Source organism: Pogoniulus pusillus, chromosome 5, assembly GCF_015220805.1.
Source record: "Pogoniulus pusillus isolate bPogPus1 chromosome 5, bPogPus1.pri, whole genome shotgun sequence".
NCBI classification, from domain to species: Eukaryota; Metazoa; Chordata; class Aves; order Piciformes; family Lybiidae; genus Pogoniulus; species Pogoniulus pusillus.
The window spans coordinates 40536081-40556998 of record NC_087268.1 but is presented as its reverse complement, the minus strand read 5'-3'; the positions used below and the strand labels follow the sequence as shown (position 1 = coordinate 40556998).

General features: G+C 39.6%; 1 protein-coding gene across 9 annotated transcripts in view; it reads left to right on the top strand.

Annotated features, from left to right (window-relative positions):
- MBNL2 (muscleblind like splicing regulator 2) overlaps nt 1–20918 on the top strand; it is a 135094-nt gene that overhangs the window by 91982 nt on the left and 22194 nt on the right. For 4 of the 9 annotated variants that reach the window (XM_064143868.1, XM_064143870.1, XM_064143871.1 and 1 more), the window contains exons 4-9: nt 3371–3571; nt 4815–5078; nt 12704–12757; nt 13500–13653; nt 18302–18337; nt 19869–19963. In XM_064143868.1, the coding sequence (XP_063999938.1) occupies nt 3371–3571; nt 4815–5078; nt 12704–12757; nt 13500–13653; nt 18302–18337; nt 19869–19963 (804 nt within the window). The remainder of the gene's footprint in view (nt 1–3370; nt 3572–4814; nt 5079–12703; nt 12758–13499; nt 13654–18301; nt 18338–19868; nt 19964–20918) is intronic. The other 5 variants (XM_064143874.1, XM_064143873.1, XM_064143872.1 and 2 more) reach the window with 5 other exon arrangements.

Genomic DNA, 20918 nt, shown 5'->3' with positions numbered 1-20918 from the left:
GTAAAAATACTTCCTAGCTATTGGCTTAAGCAATAGATGTGTTTATTTGTATTTGCATTTGAAGATATAATGGAGTGTTGCTGTATATTTTATACATTTTTTAATCCCAAAGAAATTTGCAGGTTTTATTTCCTTTCTTCTTTTTTCCTCTTGACTTTATGTCATGTTTAATGTAGGTTTGCAAGGCTTATTCATAATAATCCTTCTGGAAGTGAAAATTTGTGTAGTAATAATACTAGGATGCTAGTAATATATTTGAGTATGAATGCACAGGTTCTCAGGAGTCTGTGTTTGAATGGCTTTATTTAGTATTTAATCTCATTACCAGTGACAAAGGTTAATGTCATTCTGAGTAGCACTTTCTTACTCAAAATCTGAATTGCCCCAGAGTAAGACAAATAACTGCTGGTACATTTTCTTTATAGAACTGAGCATTTTGTCTTGAGGTAATGCATATGAAACATGAAACCTGAGTCTTGCATGCATGAGCAGCATCTTTGTATATACATTAAAATCATTGACTGCTCTGGGCTGCTTTGCAGTTCAGTTCCTCACTGCTACCAGACTTTGAAAGCATGGTTAGGCAAATAATCTGAATTAGCTTTTCACACACAGCTGCTAATGTTGTTTTCTCAATCTGAGTGCCAAGTGTAAGGCATCTCACTGGAGTGGGATTTCTTTCTCTAACTTGAGGCATCTGGAGTGTTGGCATCAACTTCTGCATTGGGGTTCCAAAGTCCATTTATAGTTTATCAGAAGACATAGGCACTCCTAAATACTATTTGCTTGGCTTGTTTTGGACATCTACAGTTGGATTAGAATACTTGTTGGTTTAAGTGCCTTTTTCTTTCCATGTGCCATCACATAAGTCAGATGTAAGCACCTCAGAGAAAGACATCTGTATTTGGTCACAGGAAGCCTACCATGGATGCCTTCTTCAGATGTATTTTGACACCTGAAACATCTGGTGTAAAGCGGGGAGGTGTGAACAAAAATTGAAAGTCAGGGGTCCCTAAATTTCTGGTACATGTTTGGCAAAATATATCTTAGTATGTTGACACAATCATAGAATGGCTTAGGTTGGAAAGGACCTTGGAGATCATCTACTCCAACCTCCCCACCATGGGCAGGGACACCTCACAACTAGACTCAGCTGCTCAAGACCTCATCCAGCCTGGCTTTGAACATCTGTCCTCAGGGAGAAGGCATTCAGAGTTTCACCAACCTTCTACTGAAGAGCTTCCTAAGATCCAGTCTAAATCTACTCTCCTTCAGCTTAAACCCATTCCCCCTTGTCCTATTGCTAGACACCCTTATGAAAAAGTTCTCCAACCTTTCTGTAGGATCCCTTCAGGTATTGGAAGGCAGCTGTAAGGACCCTCAGAGCCTTCTTTTCTCTAGGCTGAATGTTCCCATCTCTATCAGCCTATCCTCATAGCAGAGGTGTTCCAGCCTTTAGGTTATCTCTGTGGCCCTCCTCTGGACTCACTCCAACAGCTCTAAGCCCTGGTATGCCCATCATACCAGAACTGGACACAATATTCAAAGTGGAGTCTCATGCATTTTGGTATTTCCTGGGGTTTTAGTGCTTGAGCTTTCATCAGAAAGGTTTTGGTGAAGAAATAGATTTCACCTCTTAGTATTAAGAGTAAAAATGAAGTGGCAAAATTGTTGGGCTTTTTTTTTCCCACTCACCCTTTCATCATTTGGACTGTGCAATTTCATTGACGTAATGCCTTCTGTACCGATCACTGTGATAAAAATGTCAGGGTTTATATCCCTGTCTCACATAAATTGCCAGATTAAGATGACTCAGTCTTGACCAAATGGATTTAAAAATGAAAGAAAATTCCATAGAAATCAGTTAACATGTGGATTTATTCTTAAAATTGTATCTTACTGTATTTTACATAACACATTGTGCTCAACATAGATGAGCCATTGTTTTATATGAATGTTCATTATTATGCTCTAAAGAATTTAGCTTGCACTTGACATATAAATGGCCATTCAATATCAATCAATTTTGATCTCTGGTAAAACCAGAATATGATTCACTTTTAACTCTTTAGGGTGAGTAGATGCCATTTCCATGCAGTTGGGTATCCTGGCTAATCTCCTGCTCAAATCATCTTCTTAGTACTCACTCACATACATTTATAAGTTAGTAATTTATTCCAAGGGCAGAAAGAAGTCCCAAACCAAACAACAAACCAAAACAGAAATGACTTTTTAGCTCCTGTGCTTTCACTTGAGTATTTTCTACTTAGTGCACGTGGCTGCCTTCCCTTCTTGAACAGAGAGATAAGAAAGACACTCCTACTTCATTAAGTGGTTTTGAGTCTTTCCTTAGTGTTCTACTGTTTTGTGGTTAATTTCTAGCTGCTAGCTTATTTGGAAACTTAATTTCTGACAAAACTACTCTGAGATGTGTCCTGCTTTTCTGCATAGTTTTTCCTCATTTATAATTATAGCTTCACTCTCTGGGGTCAACGTCAGCTCTGCAGATCTAAAACACGTTCCATTTCTGACTGTGGTAATGTTCTGCCTTCACCCCCTGTGGAGCTGGTGGTAACAAACCCACCATTCTGCCTTGGCAGGGCTGCGTTTTAGCATCACACAAGTGCTCTTTCTTCTGGTCATCACTTCACTGACTCACTGTAGGAAGGCATGGAACAGATTTTTAGACCCATATCATTCCTTCCAATCAAATTTTTTTGTAAGATGAACTCTGGTTAAGCCTGAATAATCCCTTTCTAAATATTGTGTCCAGCTGAGATTATAATATTTATTCTGCTTGCCACCGGTGACAGCTGAGCACACAAACTTTTGCAAAGGTGAGGTTTTTTGATGTGCAAGCCATGGTAACATAATTGCAGGAGGTGACAAAATACAGCAAGGAAACAGATGGACGTTACATGCCAAAGAGCTCATTATATATAGTCCTATTAGAAATATGGCTTTAGTATAGTCAATAATGCCTCACCTGTGAAATGTGGGGCTTTGAAAAATAGCCTCTTTTCCCAAGGAAAACAGACTATACAGTCTGTGTTATTTCTGCTTTTAGATGTGTAAATAAGCCAGCAATATAAGCTGGACCTCCATAGAGATTCAGGTTCAAAGTACGACTTCCTTTGCATGGGTAGCCTCTTTGCCAATAATAGAGCTACAAGGACAGTTCTTCACGTGCTGCTGGGATGTGTTACGTGATTGAAAGAAGAAAGTATGCTGTGTGTTTTTCCAGCTGTTTGGAATTTTTTGGTTAAGGAAATGAGTTGGTGTGCCAGAAAGAACGTGCAAAAGACAGCTAGTGAACTTTTGATTAAGGAGTTGGTTTTTTTTCATCTTGTTCTGTGTTTTCCTTTTGCAGCCCACATTTCCAGTGGGTCCCACAATAGGATCGAACACGGCTATTAGCTTTGCTCCTTACCTAACGCCAGTAACACCAGGAGTTGGCTTAGTCCCGACTGAGATCCTACCCACGCCGCCTGTCATTGTCCCTGGAAGTCCACCAGTTTCGGTCCCCAGTTCGACTACTACCCAGAAACTCCTCAGGACTGATAAATTGGAGGTACTGTAGACACCACCGTGACTAGAAATACAAACCTTGGTTAGGCTGTGTGAAAGATCCTGGAGGGAAAAAATTCTATTGCTGTAGAAATAATGCATGAATTTAGTTGCTACCAATAAAGGCTTTGTCACCAGGCAGGATTTCTACACTTGCAGCCAGTGGTAATTAAACATAGTGATTTTTTTTTTTTAAGGTAGTGTGTTCACTCAAATTTAATACACAGGGGATCAATGTGAATTTTCTTTCTTTTGTTTGGTGAAATCCGTGTCCTCCAAAATATCTCAAGTATACACACCTTGAAAGGTGTATTTTGATGAAATACCTAACAGGCATATTTTTGTTGCAGTATTAATTCTGTCCCCTTTTGTTTAATGCATGGATAAGAGAGGAATTTTATAGCCTTATGGATCGATATTAGAGGAATGTTACAGCCCTTCAGCCTTGAGCTGCAGATGGAAACATCGAACGTTACCAACCCTGCAGCAGGCTAAAGGGGCAAGCCGCCAGCAGTGTGCAGAGTCTCCCTGGTGTTGATAGATCTCTGCATGGCTGGGCTCAGTGGAATCTGTGATCCAAGTAAACGAGAAGGCCAAATGGCTCTTGCAGAAATGAATGTCCTTTCCCAAAAGCCTTAGTGCTAGTGTCTAGAGCATATTTCTTCTTTATAAATCAGTGTGTTCATTGTGTTAATGTTTGAAATTTGTTTTTTAAGGAGGCTCCCCGTTTTGTTTGTAGACTCCACAAAAAATCACACACATCTGATGCATATTTTCCCTGGGTCTAAGCAGAAGAAACACCTTGCCTACTAGTGAAGCTTCATGAATATAAAGTGTAGCCAGAAAGGGAATGAGTAATTTGTGATTCCCAGCTAGTTATGCAGGGGCAGTTATTTCAGTAAGTATCCTGAGTAATTTGTGATTCCCAGCTAGTTATGCAGGGGCAGTTATTTCAGTAAGTATCCTTACCAAGTGTTTTCTAGACAGGCAAATCAAAAGGTATTTGGGAATGCTTTTGTTGCAAGTTCATTTAGCCACTGTACTGCAGAGCTACCTGAGGAGCCAAGCAGGCAAGGGTAAAGTAGATGCACTGCCCTCTCCCAGGAGAAGATGGAGAGTTTGTTAAATTCAGTTTGCTGACAAAACCTTAACTGGGGAAGGTCTGTCTTTTGGGGACGTGGGGTTCTCCCTGTCCTTTTACATTGTGCTAAGCTTCTCCCCTGCAACGGGTGTTGTTTTACACGTAGGTGTGCAGGGAGTTCCAGAGGGGAAACTGTGCGCGTGGAGAGACTGATTGCCGCTTTGCGCATCCAGCAGACAGCACAATGATTGACACAAACGACAACACCGTAACCGTGTGTATGGATTACATAAAAGGTCGTTGCATGAGGGAGAAATGCAAGTATTTTCACCCTCCTGCACATTTGCAGGCCAAAATCAAAGCGGCGCAACACCAAGCCAACCAGGCTGCGGTGGCAGCCCAGGCAGCTGCGGCAGCTGCGACTGTGATGGTAAGTGCTGGCATATATGGCTGCCTTTTTTTTTTTGACAGAAGCTCTTTGATACCTATTTTGCTTCAATTTAATGCTGTTTGCTTATACTTTCTTTTCTCTTTTGCCTCTTTTTTTTTTTTTTTCCTTTTATTTGGTTTGAAGATAAGAATTAATAATATTATTACTATTGCTTGATGTGAGGAAGCACTTTTTCCTTTATGCCCTTATTTTAATGCTGTATTTCTATCCAAGACAGTGAAGCAAATGACACTCTATACCACTTCTGTTCCCTGCCTTAATTACACGTTAAATTTGCCTCTAGTGTTTCCAAACAGAAACAAAATTGTTAGCCTTCAATGTCCCCTGGAAAACAGGGGCAGACACGCTGGTTTAGCTCTTTGATGACAGATATATACATGTGGAAATTTGGAAGAAAAGGAAGAATTAACAAAGCTTTTGCTTCAGAAATCAGTAGTAGAAAAGAAACCTGTATTAAGAATTCAGCTCGCCCCACCCTAGATGTCAGGCAGTTAGATATCTGAGTCTAGCCTAGCTGCCTTGGTTTAACTGTATAGGTAGTGGAGAAAAAACAGCACGTTATCCTGATCCACCATGAGTGCCTGTCTAAGGATGAGAAAGATACATGCCTATCCCCAGTGACTAAAGACTGTTGACTGTATGTCTTAAAAATTTTGCTAGATGAATGTCATGTCTGGATACTATCCTTGCCTGTTCTGGAAATCATTTGAATTATAGGGTATTAAACTAAAATGGGAATTGTGAATCAAAAAGCATAATAAATATAGTCAGAGGAGAAGAGATTGAGAGCTTTCCATTTTCAGTGCTTTTAAAACTCTTCAGACAAGTCATCCCATCCTTTCACCAGTATTGGATCTCTCTTATGGTTGGTACCAGGAAAGTTGATGAATTTAAACAGAGTGGTAATGATAAAGTTAAATAAATCAGGCATGCAGGATCTGACTTGCAAGACAAAAATTGCTGGCAGCAAATCAAAGAATCATTGTCCTTATTGCTGGCAGTGGACGAATAATTGAGCAGATGTGGTTTGTGGACTTGTGGGCAGTGCATACAATAGTTACAGACAATACAGTTATTCTCTGTGCAAAAAGCCTACCAGAAAGACAATACAGTACAGTATATAAGAAGCCCAAGCTATTGTATTTAGCATATTAGCAAAGAACAGACTTTTTTGAGGGACAAAGGGTGAGTCATGCAAGAAAGTAAGGCTCCAAATAGAAGAATATTCCTTCAGTTGTAATATTATTTCTCTTATAGTATCCCCAGTCTTTCTTTCAGATGGGGTGGTTTTTAGTTAAACTTCCCTGTCCTTGCAGAAATTGAATACCATCTGGAAACTAAAGCAAAGGAGATTTTTTTTTTAAATTCTAATTAGCTTCTATTGTGCAATATTTATTGTCCATCGAGAGAATGTAATATTTCTAGGCAGTATACTACAGAAAAAAATAGAGAGAAGAGTGGATTCATTTATTTGTGCTTCAGTAATAGTTGAATTTATATCCTGTGATTTTTAAATAAGCCATAATTGGAGTTGCATTAGCCTGAAAGCAAGATGAAGCATCTTTGGAAACACAGAATTGAAATGTTAGCATTCTGATGTCACAGGAGAAGAAGCAGGAACCTCTAATTCAGGAGAACATTTAGCAGAAAAATATGTACAAAATATTTTAATGGCGTATTTAGACTACCAAACATAAAAAGATCCTTTACTGTCCAACTATTTTTAGTATAGATTTGAAACAGTCAGATGGAGTGAATGAAAAAATAACAGGAATGGCAATAAAATGAAAAAAAAAAAACAATAAGAGTGATAGAAAGGATACATTCCTGCAAAGCTACCCAAGAACAATCATAGAATCATAGAATCAGCCAGGTTGGAAGAGACCTCCAACATCATCCAGTTCAATTTAGCACCCAGCCCTAGCCAATCAACTAGACCATGGTACTAAGTGCCTCAGCCAGGCTTTTCTTCAACACCTCCAGGGACGGTGCCTCCACCACCTCCCTGGGCAGCCCATTCCAATGCCAATCACTCTCTCTGAAGAACTTCCTCCTAACATCCAGCCTAGACCTCCCCCAGCAGAACTTGAGACTCTGTCCCCTTGTTCTATTGCTCGTTGCCTGGCAGAAGAGATCGAAATCCACCTGGCTACGGCCTCCCTTCAGGTAGTTGTAGACAGCAATAATGTCTCCCCTGAGCCTCCTCTTCTCCAGGCTAAACAACCCCAGCTCCCTCAGCCTCTCCTCAGAAACACTCATTTGGATCTAGAGAAACAAAAGTACGGAAAACCCCCAAATGTTTACTTGCAGAGTTCTCTTTGAGTTTGTTCCCAAGTTGGAATTGTGTATGAGAGGTTTTCCTTCCTGGGGGTGATGGTTGTGTTGGTCTGGTTTAGAGGCTGCTCATGGTCTTGGGCATTGTGGCCTGTAAGACTGATGAAGGTCAACAAATTCTGCAGTCTAGGACCTTGCAGAAAATACAGGCCCTGCCTGTATTTCTCTATGCTGAAGTTTAGGATTTTTTACTCAGTTACCTTGTGTGACCACACAATCTGAAGGAAAAAGAAAGAGGAAAAGATGCTGTAGAAGAGGCTGCAGACAGTGTATGGCTTAAATGTGAAGCGTGTTAGAGGACAGTGTCATCTGTCATTGTACTCAGGGAGCTCCACATATTCATATGGTGCATCAGAGCATACAGAAAGTCACTGAAGACTGCACAGCCTAAATGAAAATGTACATTAACAGCTGATGTTGAAAAGGACCTCTGAAGTTTGCCTAGTCCAATCACCCTGCTCAAGCAGAGTGAGCGAGAGCCAGTTGCTTCAGGATGTACCTGATTGACCTGAAAGGAGGTTGTAGCCAGGAGGGAGTTGGTCTCTTCTCCCATGCACCCATGGAAAGAACAAGGGGGGACAGCCTCAAACTGCACCAGGGCAGGTTTAGGATGGACATTAAGAAGAAATTCTTCACAGAGAGAGTGATTTGCCATTGGAATGAGCTGCCCAGGGAGGTGGTGGAGTCACCATCCCTGGAAGTGTTTAAAAGGAGGCTGGATGAGATGCTTAGTGCCGTGGTTTAGTTAATTAGAAGGGTTAGGTGATAAGTTGGACTGGTGATGATCCTAGAGGTTTTTTCCAGCCTGGTTCATTCTGTGATTCTGTGACTTCTGAAAGTCTCCAAGGATAGAGCCTCTACAACTTCTCTGGACAACCTGCTTCATGGTTAAATCATGCTTTCAGTAATCAATCAATCTTATATTTAAATGGAATTTAGTATATTTACACTTGTTCCCATTATCTTTTGTCCTCTCACTGAACACTGGTGAGAAGAATCTGACTCCATCTTTCCTTCTCTGTCAGGTATTTATATACACTGATGAGATCTCTCATCATCTTCTCTTCTCCAAGCTGAACAGTCCCAGTTGTTTCAGCCTTTCTCTCTATGAGAGGTGCTCCAATTCCTTAATAATATTTGTGGCTTTTTATGTGACTATTTTGTAGCATGTCCATGTTTTTCTTGCACCAAAGTGCCCAGACGTGGACATAGTATGCCATATGAGGCTTCACCAGTGCTGAGTAAAGTGTGAGGATCACCTCCCCAGCCTGCTGGTGATCCTTTTGCTAATGCAGTCCAGAATCTGTCAACTGCCATTGCTGTGAGGCTATGTTGCTGTCTCATGTCAACTTGGCATCCACAAGGAGGAGGGCCTTTTCTGCCAAGCCTTGGTGTCCACCAGCATGTGCTGGTACCTGGGATTGTTACTCCCTAGGTGCAGGGCTTGCTATTTATCTTTGTTGAACTTAGTGGGGTTCCTCTGTGCCCATTACTCTGGCCTTTTCAGCTCCCTCTGATTGGCAGCACATCTGTCTTGTCTGTCCTGAGTTTTACACTACTAGCGACTGGTCTCTAGCTGGACTTTGTGTTGCTGATCACAGCCCTTTGAGCCTGGAAGTTGAGCCAATTTTCAGCCCACCTCACTATTTACCATTTAGCCCATACCAAGTAAGCTGACCTGTGAAATGTGAGAGAGTCTTGAAAATCCTTCTGAGAAGAGAAACAATGCTCGTTGCTCTTACTTCCCCCACCAAGCCAGTCTCATTGCAGAAGGCTGTCAATTAAAGCACAGTTTCTCCTTTGTAAATCTATGCTGACTACTCCTCATCACTTACTTTGCTTTCATGTGTTTGGAGATGGTTTTCAGGAGGGTTTGCTTGATTGCTTTCCCAGGGACTAAGGTGAGGTTGACCAATCTGTTCTTTGGCAGACCTTATTTCCTGCCCATTTTAGAGTGTCATTTCCTTTCTTGCAGTCTTTGGGAATTTAACCTTAGTGGCAGGAACCTTTCAGAATTAATTAAGTGTGGCTTCCAGGGACATTGACCAGCTCCCTCAACACCCATCAGTTCATCCTGTCAGGTCCTATGAGTTTGTGTGCATCCAGTTTCTTTAGATGTTTCTTAGTATGATCCTCCTCCTCCTCCTCAGGTAAATCTTCACCTCGGATTTTCTCATTAGTCTCCCAATGGCCAAAGGCCATTCATACCAGTAAAGACCGATGTGGAGATGTTCAGTACCTCTGCTATCTCTGTGTCACTACATCACCTGCCCAACACAGCAGCAAGCCCACATTTTCCCTAATCTCCCTTTTGCTGCTGATAGACCTGGAGAAGTGTTGTCCTTCATATCCCTTGCCTGATTCAGCTCTAAGTGGTCTTTGGCTCTCCTAACGCATCCCTGCATGCTCAGCCTGTGGCATCCTCATGTCCTCATTTCAGGCTACCCATGCCTGCTTCCAGCTCTTGCATTTGATTTTAGTTAGGAGATCCATGCACATCTATGCAGGCCTCTGCTCTTTTTCATATTCCAGGAGATAGTGTAGTGTACCAATGAGCCATGCAGCAGACAAACTCTGCGCCTCAATATGCTTGATCATTTTTATTATTGGATTTATTTCCTTTCCATAGCCTTTTTATCTCCAGTCTATAGCTATTGATTTTTTTTTCTTCTGTTGGGAGTTACATAAGAGATCAAATGTTGAGCAGAAGGTAACCTGATGGAACAGAAAGAGGCAATGGAGGTTTTGGTATTGGGACAAAATCATAGAAAAGATGAAGATGGGAGTGAAAAATGGGCCTGAAAAGAGGGAGTGACTACGTGGAAAAAAGTTGATGAGTAAGTTGGTCTAGAACCAGATCAAGTTAAAGCCTTCAAGTTGGGAAAACTGTGCAACTGAACTTGATGCGGAAGATGAGGGGAAAACTAGCAAAAAGCCTGAAAACAGGGGAATAAGGTTAAGAAGTGCATGAAGAAATGGAGGAAGGCAGTCATAAACACAGAGACGTAAGTTTACAAGTGAGATCAGATAAGATCTACATTTGGATAATAAAGATAATTATCTTAAATGCTTTACTCTTAATTGTGGTCTAGTTGATTGGACAGGGCTGGGTGATAGGTTGGACTGGATGATCTTGGAGGTCTCTTCCCACCTGGTTGATTCTGTGATTCTCTGTTGAGTTTGTGGACTTTATCATGACATAGCACTGAATTCACACCTAGTGATTCATCTCCTTGTAGTCTTCCATAGTATACGAGGAGTAGATCTGAGGCTGTGCCCTGTGCAGACCAAGTGGTGTCCTCCATGAGAGTGCTGCACTTCAGCTGCACAGCACCTTGCTGAGATGCAGGAACGTTTTCTAGATCTTCACTTTGTGCCAGGTGTTTCTTGTTATGCCTGAGTCTTGGGCCTAGACAGATGAGCACATCCTGTATATCAGGGTAGGCAATCCAGAAGTGTGCTGAAGGAGTTGTTGGGGAGCCTCATGCAATGTAGGTGTGCTGAGTTTGCCTCACTAAGGCTGTGCAGGAGCGGGAAAGGCACAAGGTTATACCAGTATGGTACACAGGAGGTCAATCCGTTTATTGAAGCTAAGTGTGATGCTTAATATCATGGAGTTGGGTGCAGGGGCGTGTACTTTTGATAGGCTTACATAGCAGAATCTGGGCTGTCCACACGCATAGAGGCAGACCAGCTGCCCCCCTTAATCCCCCTTTGTGCAGCTAGCCACAACATTTGCTTGTTCCCAGGGCTAACCAGCCTGCCCCCTCTTCGAGGCCACCTCGCCTGGCTCAGTTTACAGACAGCACCTAAACTTTCCCAGCTTCTACTCAAGGCCACTTCCCTGCAGATGCACCTCTTATCAGTTCAGTTACTCAGTCCTACTTCAAACCCCAGCATAGGGGCAATAGAGCCAGGACCAAGGAATAGCCAAAGTGAGAGCTATCCTGCAAAATACTCTGTTGGCAGCAAGCTAAACTTGTAACCATAAGCATTTTTTAGGCATTTTATGCCTTATCTTTTTTTTAAACCTCCTTTTTTCTCCACTTTTGTTCCAAATTTCCACATACTGACATCAAGGTAGATATAATCTGCATTTCTTACAAAGAGCTAAATATCAGTTTGTGTTAAAAGAACAAAAGTCAGAATTCTGATTTCCAAAGCAGTCTTCCTTTCCTCTCTAAAGTTTTGTAAGAACTATTTACACAAATCACACAAATTAATATTTTATGAGATGATTTTTTAACAGAATGCCATCATCTCAGCTATAAATTTCATCTTCTTACAGAAGTATACATAAATGTTTGTGCCTGTGTAGTACACCTAAATATTTTTTTTAAATCATAACGCTGTACTAGTATTATAACTCATAATTTAATGCTTGCTTGTGAACTGGGAGAAGCGTTCTTACTCCCTACTCCTGAAACTACTACTGAAGGTTGTAGCAAAACTTAGAGAATAGGTTTTAAATGCTGAAAGATTTCTTTTCCCCTCTCAATATAATGTGGTAAGTTACAAGGAGGAAAAAAAAAAAAGAAAAGAAACAAGAAATCTGCAAAAAAATGACCCAGCTGTAAGGGGAAAAAAAAAGAAAACAAAAGAGAATTAATGATAAGTTAGTGTAACTGGACACGTTACTTATTCTGCTTTGTGTTGGAAAAAGAGAAGCTCTCTCATTTTGAAGGCCAGAGCTATTGAACGGCGCGCTTCTCTTAATTAAAAGGCCCTCCTCACCTTGTGAGCACTGATATCTGTGGTATTTGCAACGCATTACAACTTTCACTAGTGCTTTGTATTTGGAAAAAGTAGCCTTCCAAATTGCTCGTTCTGCTTTTAAAATGTGACTTAACTAACTTATCAGGAATTCTTATAGGAGTATCCTTAAAACTTTCTGCACCTCTGTGAAGTGTTTATACGATGCTTTTAATAGTGTCTGCAAGCTGCTGTTTTTTTACTCAACTTTCCTGAATTTCAAACATCTATATTTTACTCTCTTATATGCTTTTTAACTAAGGTATAGTAGATGCATTTTTGCTTCGGTACTAATTTGAAATGTAATATTCATTTCTTTAGAAGACATTTTTGTTGTTGTGCATGCCTAGTGTTTTGTATGTTGTATATTGCATTCAGAATATTTTTTTCCTTCTCACCTATCCACAAATGCAATGCCGTTCCCATGATGCACCTCTGCTTGCTGTTTACCTGTATGTTAATTCGCTTGAATCCCATTGGCCCACTGCCATCATGTGCTCGCTGCCTGTTATTAAAAGACTCAGTCGACTGCCAAAGCAATGAAGCGACCTCTCGAAGCAACTGTAGACCTGGTACTTTGACCTTTCACCTTTTGCTTTGCATGTAGCTTTTTTTTTATTATTATTATTATTATTCTTTTATTTAATTGTTTGGTTTTTTTTACTTCAGAGAAAGCAACTAATGAAATTTGTATCGCTTTACTTTTGAACATCAACCTGAAATGATTTCACATACTCGTTAATTTACCAGAAATTCTCTTTATCCATCTCATTCTCATAACGTAATAAACGCAGACAATTTAGTTTGGTTTCCTAACATGGTTTCATTTTTTTTCAAATACCCTCTCATGAAAAGTGGAATTGAGATAAAACTGCTTCTGTAATTGAAAACGCTGAACGTAATCCATTAATCTGTGTAAGAATAGGAAACTCTGTTTAAATTGGAGAAACAAACGAGCAAAAAAAGCAAAGAAAATAACTTGGCAATGAAACACAAGTGGTTTTTTCTCCCTGTTAATATTTGAAAACCTAAAGGCAATGCCATTTTCGTTGCTTTTTAAAGGCCTTTCTTTTCAGTAGTTGTGCTGCTACAGTTTTAGGTTAATAGTACCACGCTTTTGCTATCAATAACAATATTTCACTCATTTTACATTGCTGTGCTTTGAGTTAATATGCATGGCGAGGCATCTTTAGCTGCTCTAAAAAAAATAAGAAGTTGGTTTTGGTTTTTTTTTTTTTTTTTTTGTATTGATGTATGTGTTACAGACAAAGTCTTAAAAGAAGGCTCCATTTTAACTAACTTTCTTATTTACAGGCCTTTCCTCCTGGTGTTCTTCACCCTTTACCAAAGAGACAAGCACTTGAAAAAAGCAATGGTGCCAGTGCCGTTTTCAATCCCAGTGTCTTGCACTATCAACAGGCTCTTGCCAATGCTCAGTTGCAGCAACATGCAGCCTTTATCCCAACAGGTATGTTGTACCCACGTTGACCTGTTTTTTCTGTTCCTAGGCAGCCTCCATGCCAGGCAATTGCTCTTAACAGAAGGTTTTATTAAGCTCCTTGCCCTGCTTGAGGTGAAGTCTGCGCAGATGTTTACATGTTATTTTCAGCAAAGTACCAGAATTGAAGCAGAACTATTTCAACATGCCTTCAGGCTGCTTTTCATGTTTATAGCCTCGTTGATCATTGTCCACAGCTTGACCCTTTTCTCCCTACTTGAAATTGGCTGTGTTTTGGCTTTTATCTGCCAGTGCTCTCCTAGGAGATGAAAAGGCAAAGTTCCACTAGCAGAAATGCTGGGAAAAGCATCATGCTTCAGAGGTGCCAGAGGAAGAGTGCAGTGACCGAGGCACATCCTCCTTCTCCCTCAGGTGCTGCTTTGCAGCCGCAGGGCCAGCCCCACCTGCACATGAGCAGAGCAATAAAAGGGGAGCACTAGCCAAAACCTTCCAGTGGGTACCTGTGTGGAAGCCCTGGCCAAACACATTGCTTCCTGCAGCTGCGCTGAAGGCATCGGGTGTGTTTTTGTGGTTGTGACCTTGAAATGCCACCAAAACTTTTCCTAGCACTTGTGGCTAGTAGCTGGGGTTATAATTCTTCATTGGAGTGATCTGAAGGTGAGTGACCATAATTTGCATTTCAGTGCTCAGAGTTTGTAGCTGTCAGATCATTCAGAGATGGCTTGAACTGCACCGTGGCTGGTGGCAGGGTTTCTCTTTACCAGTGAGAGAAAGAATGTTCTAAATGCTTGTGTAAACAATAACAACATAACCCTCTAAATTGTGTCAGTCACTCCCTCTCCAGACTTTCCAAAGGTAAACATCCTGCCTAGTGAATTCTGCGATTTCATTTGTAATTAACAAAATTACACATTTTAGTACCAGAATGTTATCCAGTGTGAACTTCCAGAATAATTTAAAACTCTGTGTTTGCAAATGCGTTTGACATTTCAGCAATGCTTTTTTAGTTTATAGAAGTAATGTGGGTTAAACAAGGCCTGAAATGCAACACATAATGATTTCCCAATCTATCAGCATTCCCATATGTGTTTAAAGATAAAAACAAACACAGATGGCTTTGACTTCGTGGAATTATACGATAAGGCCTGAGTAACAACCTTGGAGCCTGCCCCTGTATTTATAATAGTGAGTTATAGCTTGCTGTATTTTTAGCACGTTGGTGCACCAGAATATCTGTGGTAGAAACACACTGACTTTTATGGGAGTGCTTGGGGAAAGGAGGAAAAAAAAAGATAAATTGCAGGTCTGCTTATTTGGACATGAATGGAAGACTGCCCTGTGCTTGTGAACGTACAGAAATTTCCACGAGTCGATTTTACATTCTAACCCTGCGATTTTGCAGTGTGATAGATATTGTTCCTTTATTTTATCATTCCCTTTCAGGGCCTATTGCTATTATTTGCAATTGCCAAGGATTTTAAATTAACTGTGGAAAAGGCAGTAGTTTAAACCTTTTCAGCAAAACAGCGTCTGGAAATGTTCCAGACGTTTGGGGTGCTCATGCTTCCTTAAGTAGCTCGTTCTTTGTGCTTCTTATTGTCCCTCCCCCTTTTTCAGGTAATGGTTATAATTATAGTTTCATCTTAAAGCTTTCAGAGGACAGGGATGGGTAGATCTTGATACCAAATCTTAAGGGCCAGGTTGCTGGCAAGCCCCAAAACAAGTGCACGAAAGAGGGAAGAACAGAGGAGTAGTATAGCAGATGGAGCCCAAGCCCAGAGTAGAAAACCTTTCTAAAAGTGCTACTCTTTGCACACACCATCAGCACCTTAAAAGGGTGTTAGAGAAAGGAGTGGTGTATGGGAGGAAGTTAGGAGAAGGAAACCCCCTCTATATGAGTGGGTGCCATAAGCTTTTCATTAAAGATGCTACACCTGATATTCCTGCATTTCCTAGGAAGGTTGGAATTGCTGGGTGTAAGGACTGTCATGCCACCCGGGTCTCAGGAGCAATGCATGACATTATCTGTTGGATTTTAAATTATTATGTGCTATTTTCTGAACTGGTGTAATTTTCAAATGTGTTCCTTGTGTGTGTGTGTGTGTTTGTGTGAAGTTAAAATTTGAGACAAGTTTTGCTGCTGGAATATATATAAAACTTAATTGTTTTATATAACTTCTCTGCTTTCTTAACCACTTGCTCCCCTAATAAAAAGTGTGGGGCTTGACTTAGCATGGCTTAGCTCCGAAGTTCTGCACTTTGTTTGTTTTACATCAGTTTGATTGCTTTGTCACCTTCTCCTCACTGTTTGGTGAATGACCTTGAAAACAGCAGGTCTTTTCTCTCTTCCCATTGCTGTTTGTTAGTGTTTCTATAGCCTCTAAGAGAAGGAACTTTGTGTATTCTCTGGGGAATGTTCTTGGGTAAGGTCATTCATAGTTACACTGCTATTGTGATGGTCTGATAAGGGGACACAGTGGTAATTAAGCAGGAATACAGAAAGCATATTTGATTTTATATCAAATATGTCTGTGCCTGGGACTAGTCTCCTTACCTGCTGGCTTTCACCAGCTTGCAATATGCACTGTCCTGAAAATGCACTGTTCTGTTGGTTTTTCAGTTTTGTTTTGTTTTTCCTTTTTCATTTGGTCTTCTCAGAAAGGCTAAAGGTGAATTAGGCACCAAAACTAAACTGTGTGGCAGGTGAGCAGTCCTTCCAGAGCATCTTTGAGGTGTGATGGGAATATTTTGCTGGAGTGTTTGCTAAACACTTTGAGGTGTTTAGCTTGGGGAATTGTTACAGTAGTGTTTTCTTCATTCAGAAGCACCTCTGTGCCTCCAGCCTTGCATTAAGGACAAGTACCTCACCATCAAATGTGAATTTGGCAAAGCCCCCGCAGAACAATATCGGCTGCTTCCACTTCGACTTTTTTTCTCTACTGCACATCAGGAAGTTGGTGAATACCTACGTATGCAACATTGAACTGCCTGAATTATCCAATGAGTTGCCAGATTTCCAAATAACACAATATTTAACCAAAGATCTTTCTATAAGCAAAAACTGTTGCTGCAAAAGTAAAATAGCACAGTATTTAACCAAAGATCTTTCTATAAGCAAAATCTATTGCTGCAAAAGTAAAATAACACAATATTTAACCAAAGATCTTTCTATAAGCAAAAACTGTTGCTGCAAAAGTAACATAACACAGTATTTAACCTAAGATCTTTCTATAAGCAAAAACTACTGCTGCAAAAGTAGAATAACACAATATTTAACCAAAGATCTTTCTATAAGCAAAAACTGTTGCTGCAAAAGTAAAATAACACAGTATTTAACCAAAGATCTTTCTATAAGCAAAATCTATTGCTGCAAAAGTAAAATAACACAATATTTAACCAAAGATCTTTCTATAAGCAAAAACTGTTGCTGCAAAAGTAAAATAACACAGTATTTAACCAAAGATCTTTCTATAAGCAAAAACTGTTGCTGCAAAAGTAACATAACACAGTATTTAACCTAAGATCTTTCTATAAGCAAAAACTACTGCTGCAAAAGTAGAATAACACAATATTTAACCAAAGATCTTTCTATAAGCAAAAACTATTGCTGCAAAAGTAAAATAACACAGTATTTAACCAAAGATCTTTCTATAAGCAAAAACTGTTGCTGCAGAAGTAAAATAACACAATATTTAACCAAAGATCTTTCTATAAGCAAAAACTGTTGCTGCAAAAGTAACATAACACAGTATTTAACCTAAGATCTTTCTATAAGCAAAAACTACTGCTGCAAAAGTAGAATAACACAATATTTAACCAAAGATCTTTCTATAAGCAAAAACTGTTGCTGCAAAAGTAGAATAACACAATATTTAACCAAAGATCTTTCTATAAGCAAAAACTGTTGCTGCAAAAGTAGAATAACACAATATTTAACCAAAGATCTTTCTACAAGCAAGAACTATTGCTGCAAAAGTAAAATGACACAATATTTAACCAAAGATCTTTCTATAAGCAAAAACTGTTGCTGCAAAAGTAAAATGACACAGTATTTAACCAAAGATCTTTCTACAAGCAAAAACTGTTGCTGCAAAAGTAAAATAACACAGTATTTAACCAAAGATCTTTCTATAAGCAAAATCTGTTGCTGCAAATGTAAAATAACACAGTATTTAACCAAAGATCTTTCTATAAGCAAAAACTGTTGCTGCAGAAGTAAAATAACACAATATTTAACCAAAGATCTTTCTACAAGCAAAAACTATTGCTGCAAAAGTAACATAACACAATATTTAACCAAAGATCTTTCTATAAGCAAAAACTGTTGCTGCAAAAGTAAAATAACACAGTATTTAACCAAAGATCTTTCTACAAGCAAAAACTGTTGCTGCAAAGGTACTAATTGAAAGGATGAAAGTGCCAAGTAAAAAAGTTTATGACGTACCTTGTAGGTACACAGAAACACACCAGGAGTTTAGTGAGAACTTAATCACCTTTTTTTGTGTTAAAGCAAAACTATGAATGACCTTACAGTTTCATTTAACTAACTTACTTCTCTGTGGTTATGCTTGAATCTCACTTTGAATGTTAACTCTAAACAGCTAACCTGTTTCTTCCCTTTATCCACTTTTTTCACCTATCATTGCATGACACGCAGGGTCAGTTTTGTGCATGACACCCGCTACCAGTATTGGTAGGTTCCAAATCTCTTTATTGATCTCTTTTTGTACTGTATATGATGTATATTCACTTGCTTCAAAAGGCCTAGGCAAGATTTAGGCAGTGGTTAGAATTAAAGATTCACTTTGTCCTTCTGGTTGAGTTTGCAGAGTGTTTAGATTCGTAGATGAAAGTTGCAGTTGAGATGCGATGTCACCTGCTATAACAACTACACTGCAAAAGCATAATACCATGAATTCCAGTCTGCTTTTCAGTTTTCAAAGTTTTATTTCTCTTTATCTTTTATTATTGTCTAGTACTATAAAACATAAAATACTGGGGAAAAGAAAGCCAGCAAATTTCATCAGTGTTTTAAAGTTTCATAGTGGTGTGCCTATTTCTCCTTTTTGCTGTGTGTTTTAGAAAGTTATATCGGCGTTTCCCAGAAATGCCTCCTTTGAGCCACAGAGGTTCTGTTGAAACCTGTGATCTGAGTCTCGCTCCTCCTCCTCCTTTAAATACATTTGCAGCTTGGAACTAACATTTTGGGCATGCAGAACGGAAGTCCAATGCAACAGCCTTCTAAGACAGAAAAGTCATCTTCCTTCTATTCTCTAGAATAGAGAATTCTCTATTTAGTGTTTAAAAATATTTTCCTTTGTGGGACTACTCAGCAGTTAAAATGGCAAACCTTTAAAAACACGGAGTTAAAAAAGATGCTGGTTAGAATTCATTCCCAAAACGAGCAAAAGCAGTGACTTCTATAAAATCGACCCTGCTTTATTTTAGGCTTTGGTTTTTTTTTTTTGGATGGCACAAAACGCTATTTAAATCAGGAAAATTATTATAATCATCCTCCTGATTTGTGCCTCAAAGCAGATGGCAGTGTAACTCTGCTTAAAATGTAACAGTGCTAGTAGAAAATAAAAATGGCATAAATTGGATTATGCAGGCAGAGAGTCAGGATCTGGCTTACTTCACAATGAAGACAGATGAAAATATATTAATTGCTTTTAAAAACGAGATAAACATTTTTAATTCCCAGGGCAAACCACCGTAATTTTTCTTTTTCTTTAATTAAAATATGTTTTATTGTTGTGGGTTTGGTTTTTTTTTTTTTAACTCCCAATGCTTTATATCAATACTGGGGGGAAAGCAAACTGCCCTGATAACAATACTCCGTTATCAGGCTGTCGTTTGAGAGACTTGGTTTGCGCAAGTGAGAGCCTTCTCGGAGATCACGCCCACGTTTTCAATAGTCCTTGCTCTCTTTTGTTTTTCTGGGAATCGCCGATTGTGTTGACAACCTTCCTTTAATTGTACTTGTAATAAGCTATTTTCCCTTTTTTTTTTTTGTTTTTTTTTTTTTTGTTTGTTTGTTTGTTTGTTGTTTTTATTTCTCCGCCACGCTTTCTCGCTTTGCACTGTGATTGCATGCCATCTGCCGGTTTAACCCATGACGATGGCTTGCCCGCTCTTGATATTCACCATGCCAAAAATACCACTTCTCTTACCATAATGCTGCACCCTCCTGTTCATTGCTTCCATGGTTCCCCTCCTGAAAGTACCCATGATGCACAACGCTACGGCCGCCACTGTCTCTGCAGCAACAACTCCTGCAACAAGTGTTCCCTTCGCCGCAACAGCCACAGCAAATCAGGTTTGCTCCTTTTAAAGCTTTCTTTCACGAGATCCCGAACTCTAAATGAGTGCTGAGATTTTTGGTTTCGATTTTTTTCTTTCATTTTTAAACAAAAAAAATTCTCACTGAGAATTTTTTTTTTTTTTTTCTTCCCTTCTTCTGTGTTTACCCCATCAAATTTTACTTTTATTTTCTAAGTCGTTTATAGCAAGTGTTTTGTGGGACAGGTTGCACTTATTTAGAGTTAACATTTGTTGCAAATAATGACGTAGCTGTGTTCTGTGTTGCGATGTTTGTACCTAATTAATGTGTAATTAACCCATCTGGAGTTAGAATCGCCATAGTACTGGGCTGCTTACCAAAGTCTATCATTAACTCCCAAGTTCAAGAGAAAGATCATCACAGGTGTCCAATGTTTAGGTGTGTTCACGTAGCCCTTTTCCATGTGGTGTGTGGAAGTGACTAATTTGTAAGCACAGAAGCTGTCCAAAATCGTATGTGGGACAAGGCAGCTGGGAGAAAACAAACAAACAGAAAGCCCAAAGGAGAAACGACAAAAAAGCAACAAACACAGAACAAATAGAAAGAAAATAAAAGGGAAACGAAGCTGAATGTTTTCTGTAAATGCTTGGGATCAAAAGAGCACTTGAGATATTTATGACTATGCCTGCTTTGTATTTGAAAGTGTGCCTTTAACCTGGGAATTTTATTTCCCTAAGGAAGGACATTGTCACAGAGCACCCCTAAGGCTCTTGGCAGAGACAGGCTAGGAGAGATGATACTTTCTCCTTTTCTTCTGTGGTTTGTTGTGTAAATGACAGTTTTAATTTGGGGAGAGTTTCCCCTTCCTCCTCTAGGACCTGATTCCCTGGGAAGACATACCTGTTGCAGCTCAGAGTGCACAACTATGACTCCTCCATTATGGCTGTAGAGATTCCTACCCTGCCACACCTGGCATTTGCCAGGAGAAGTG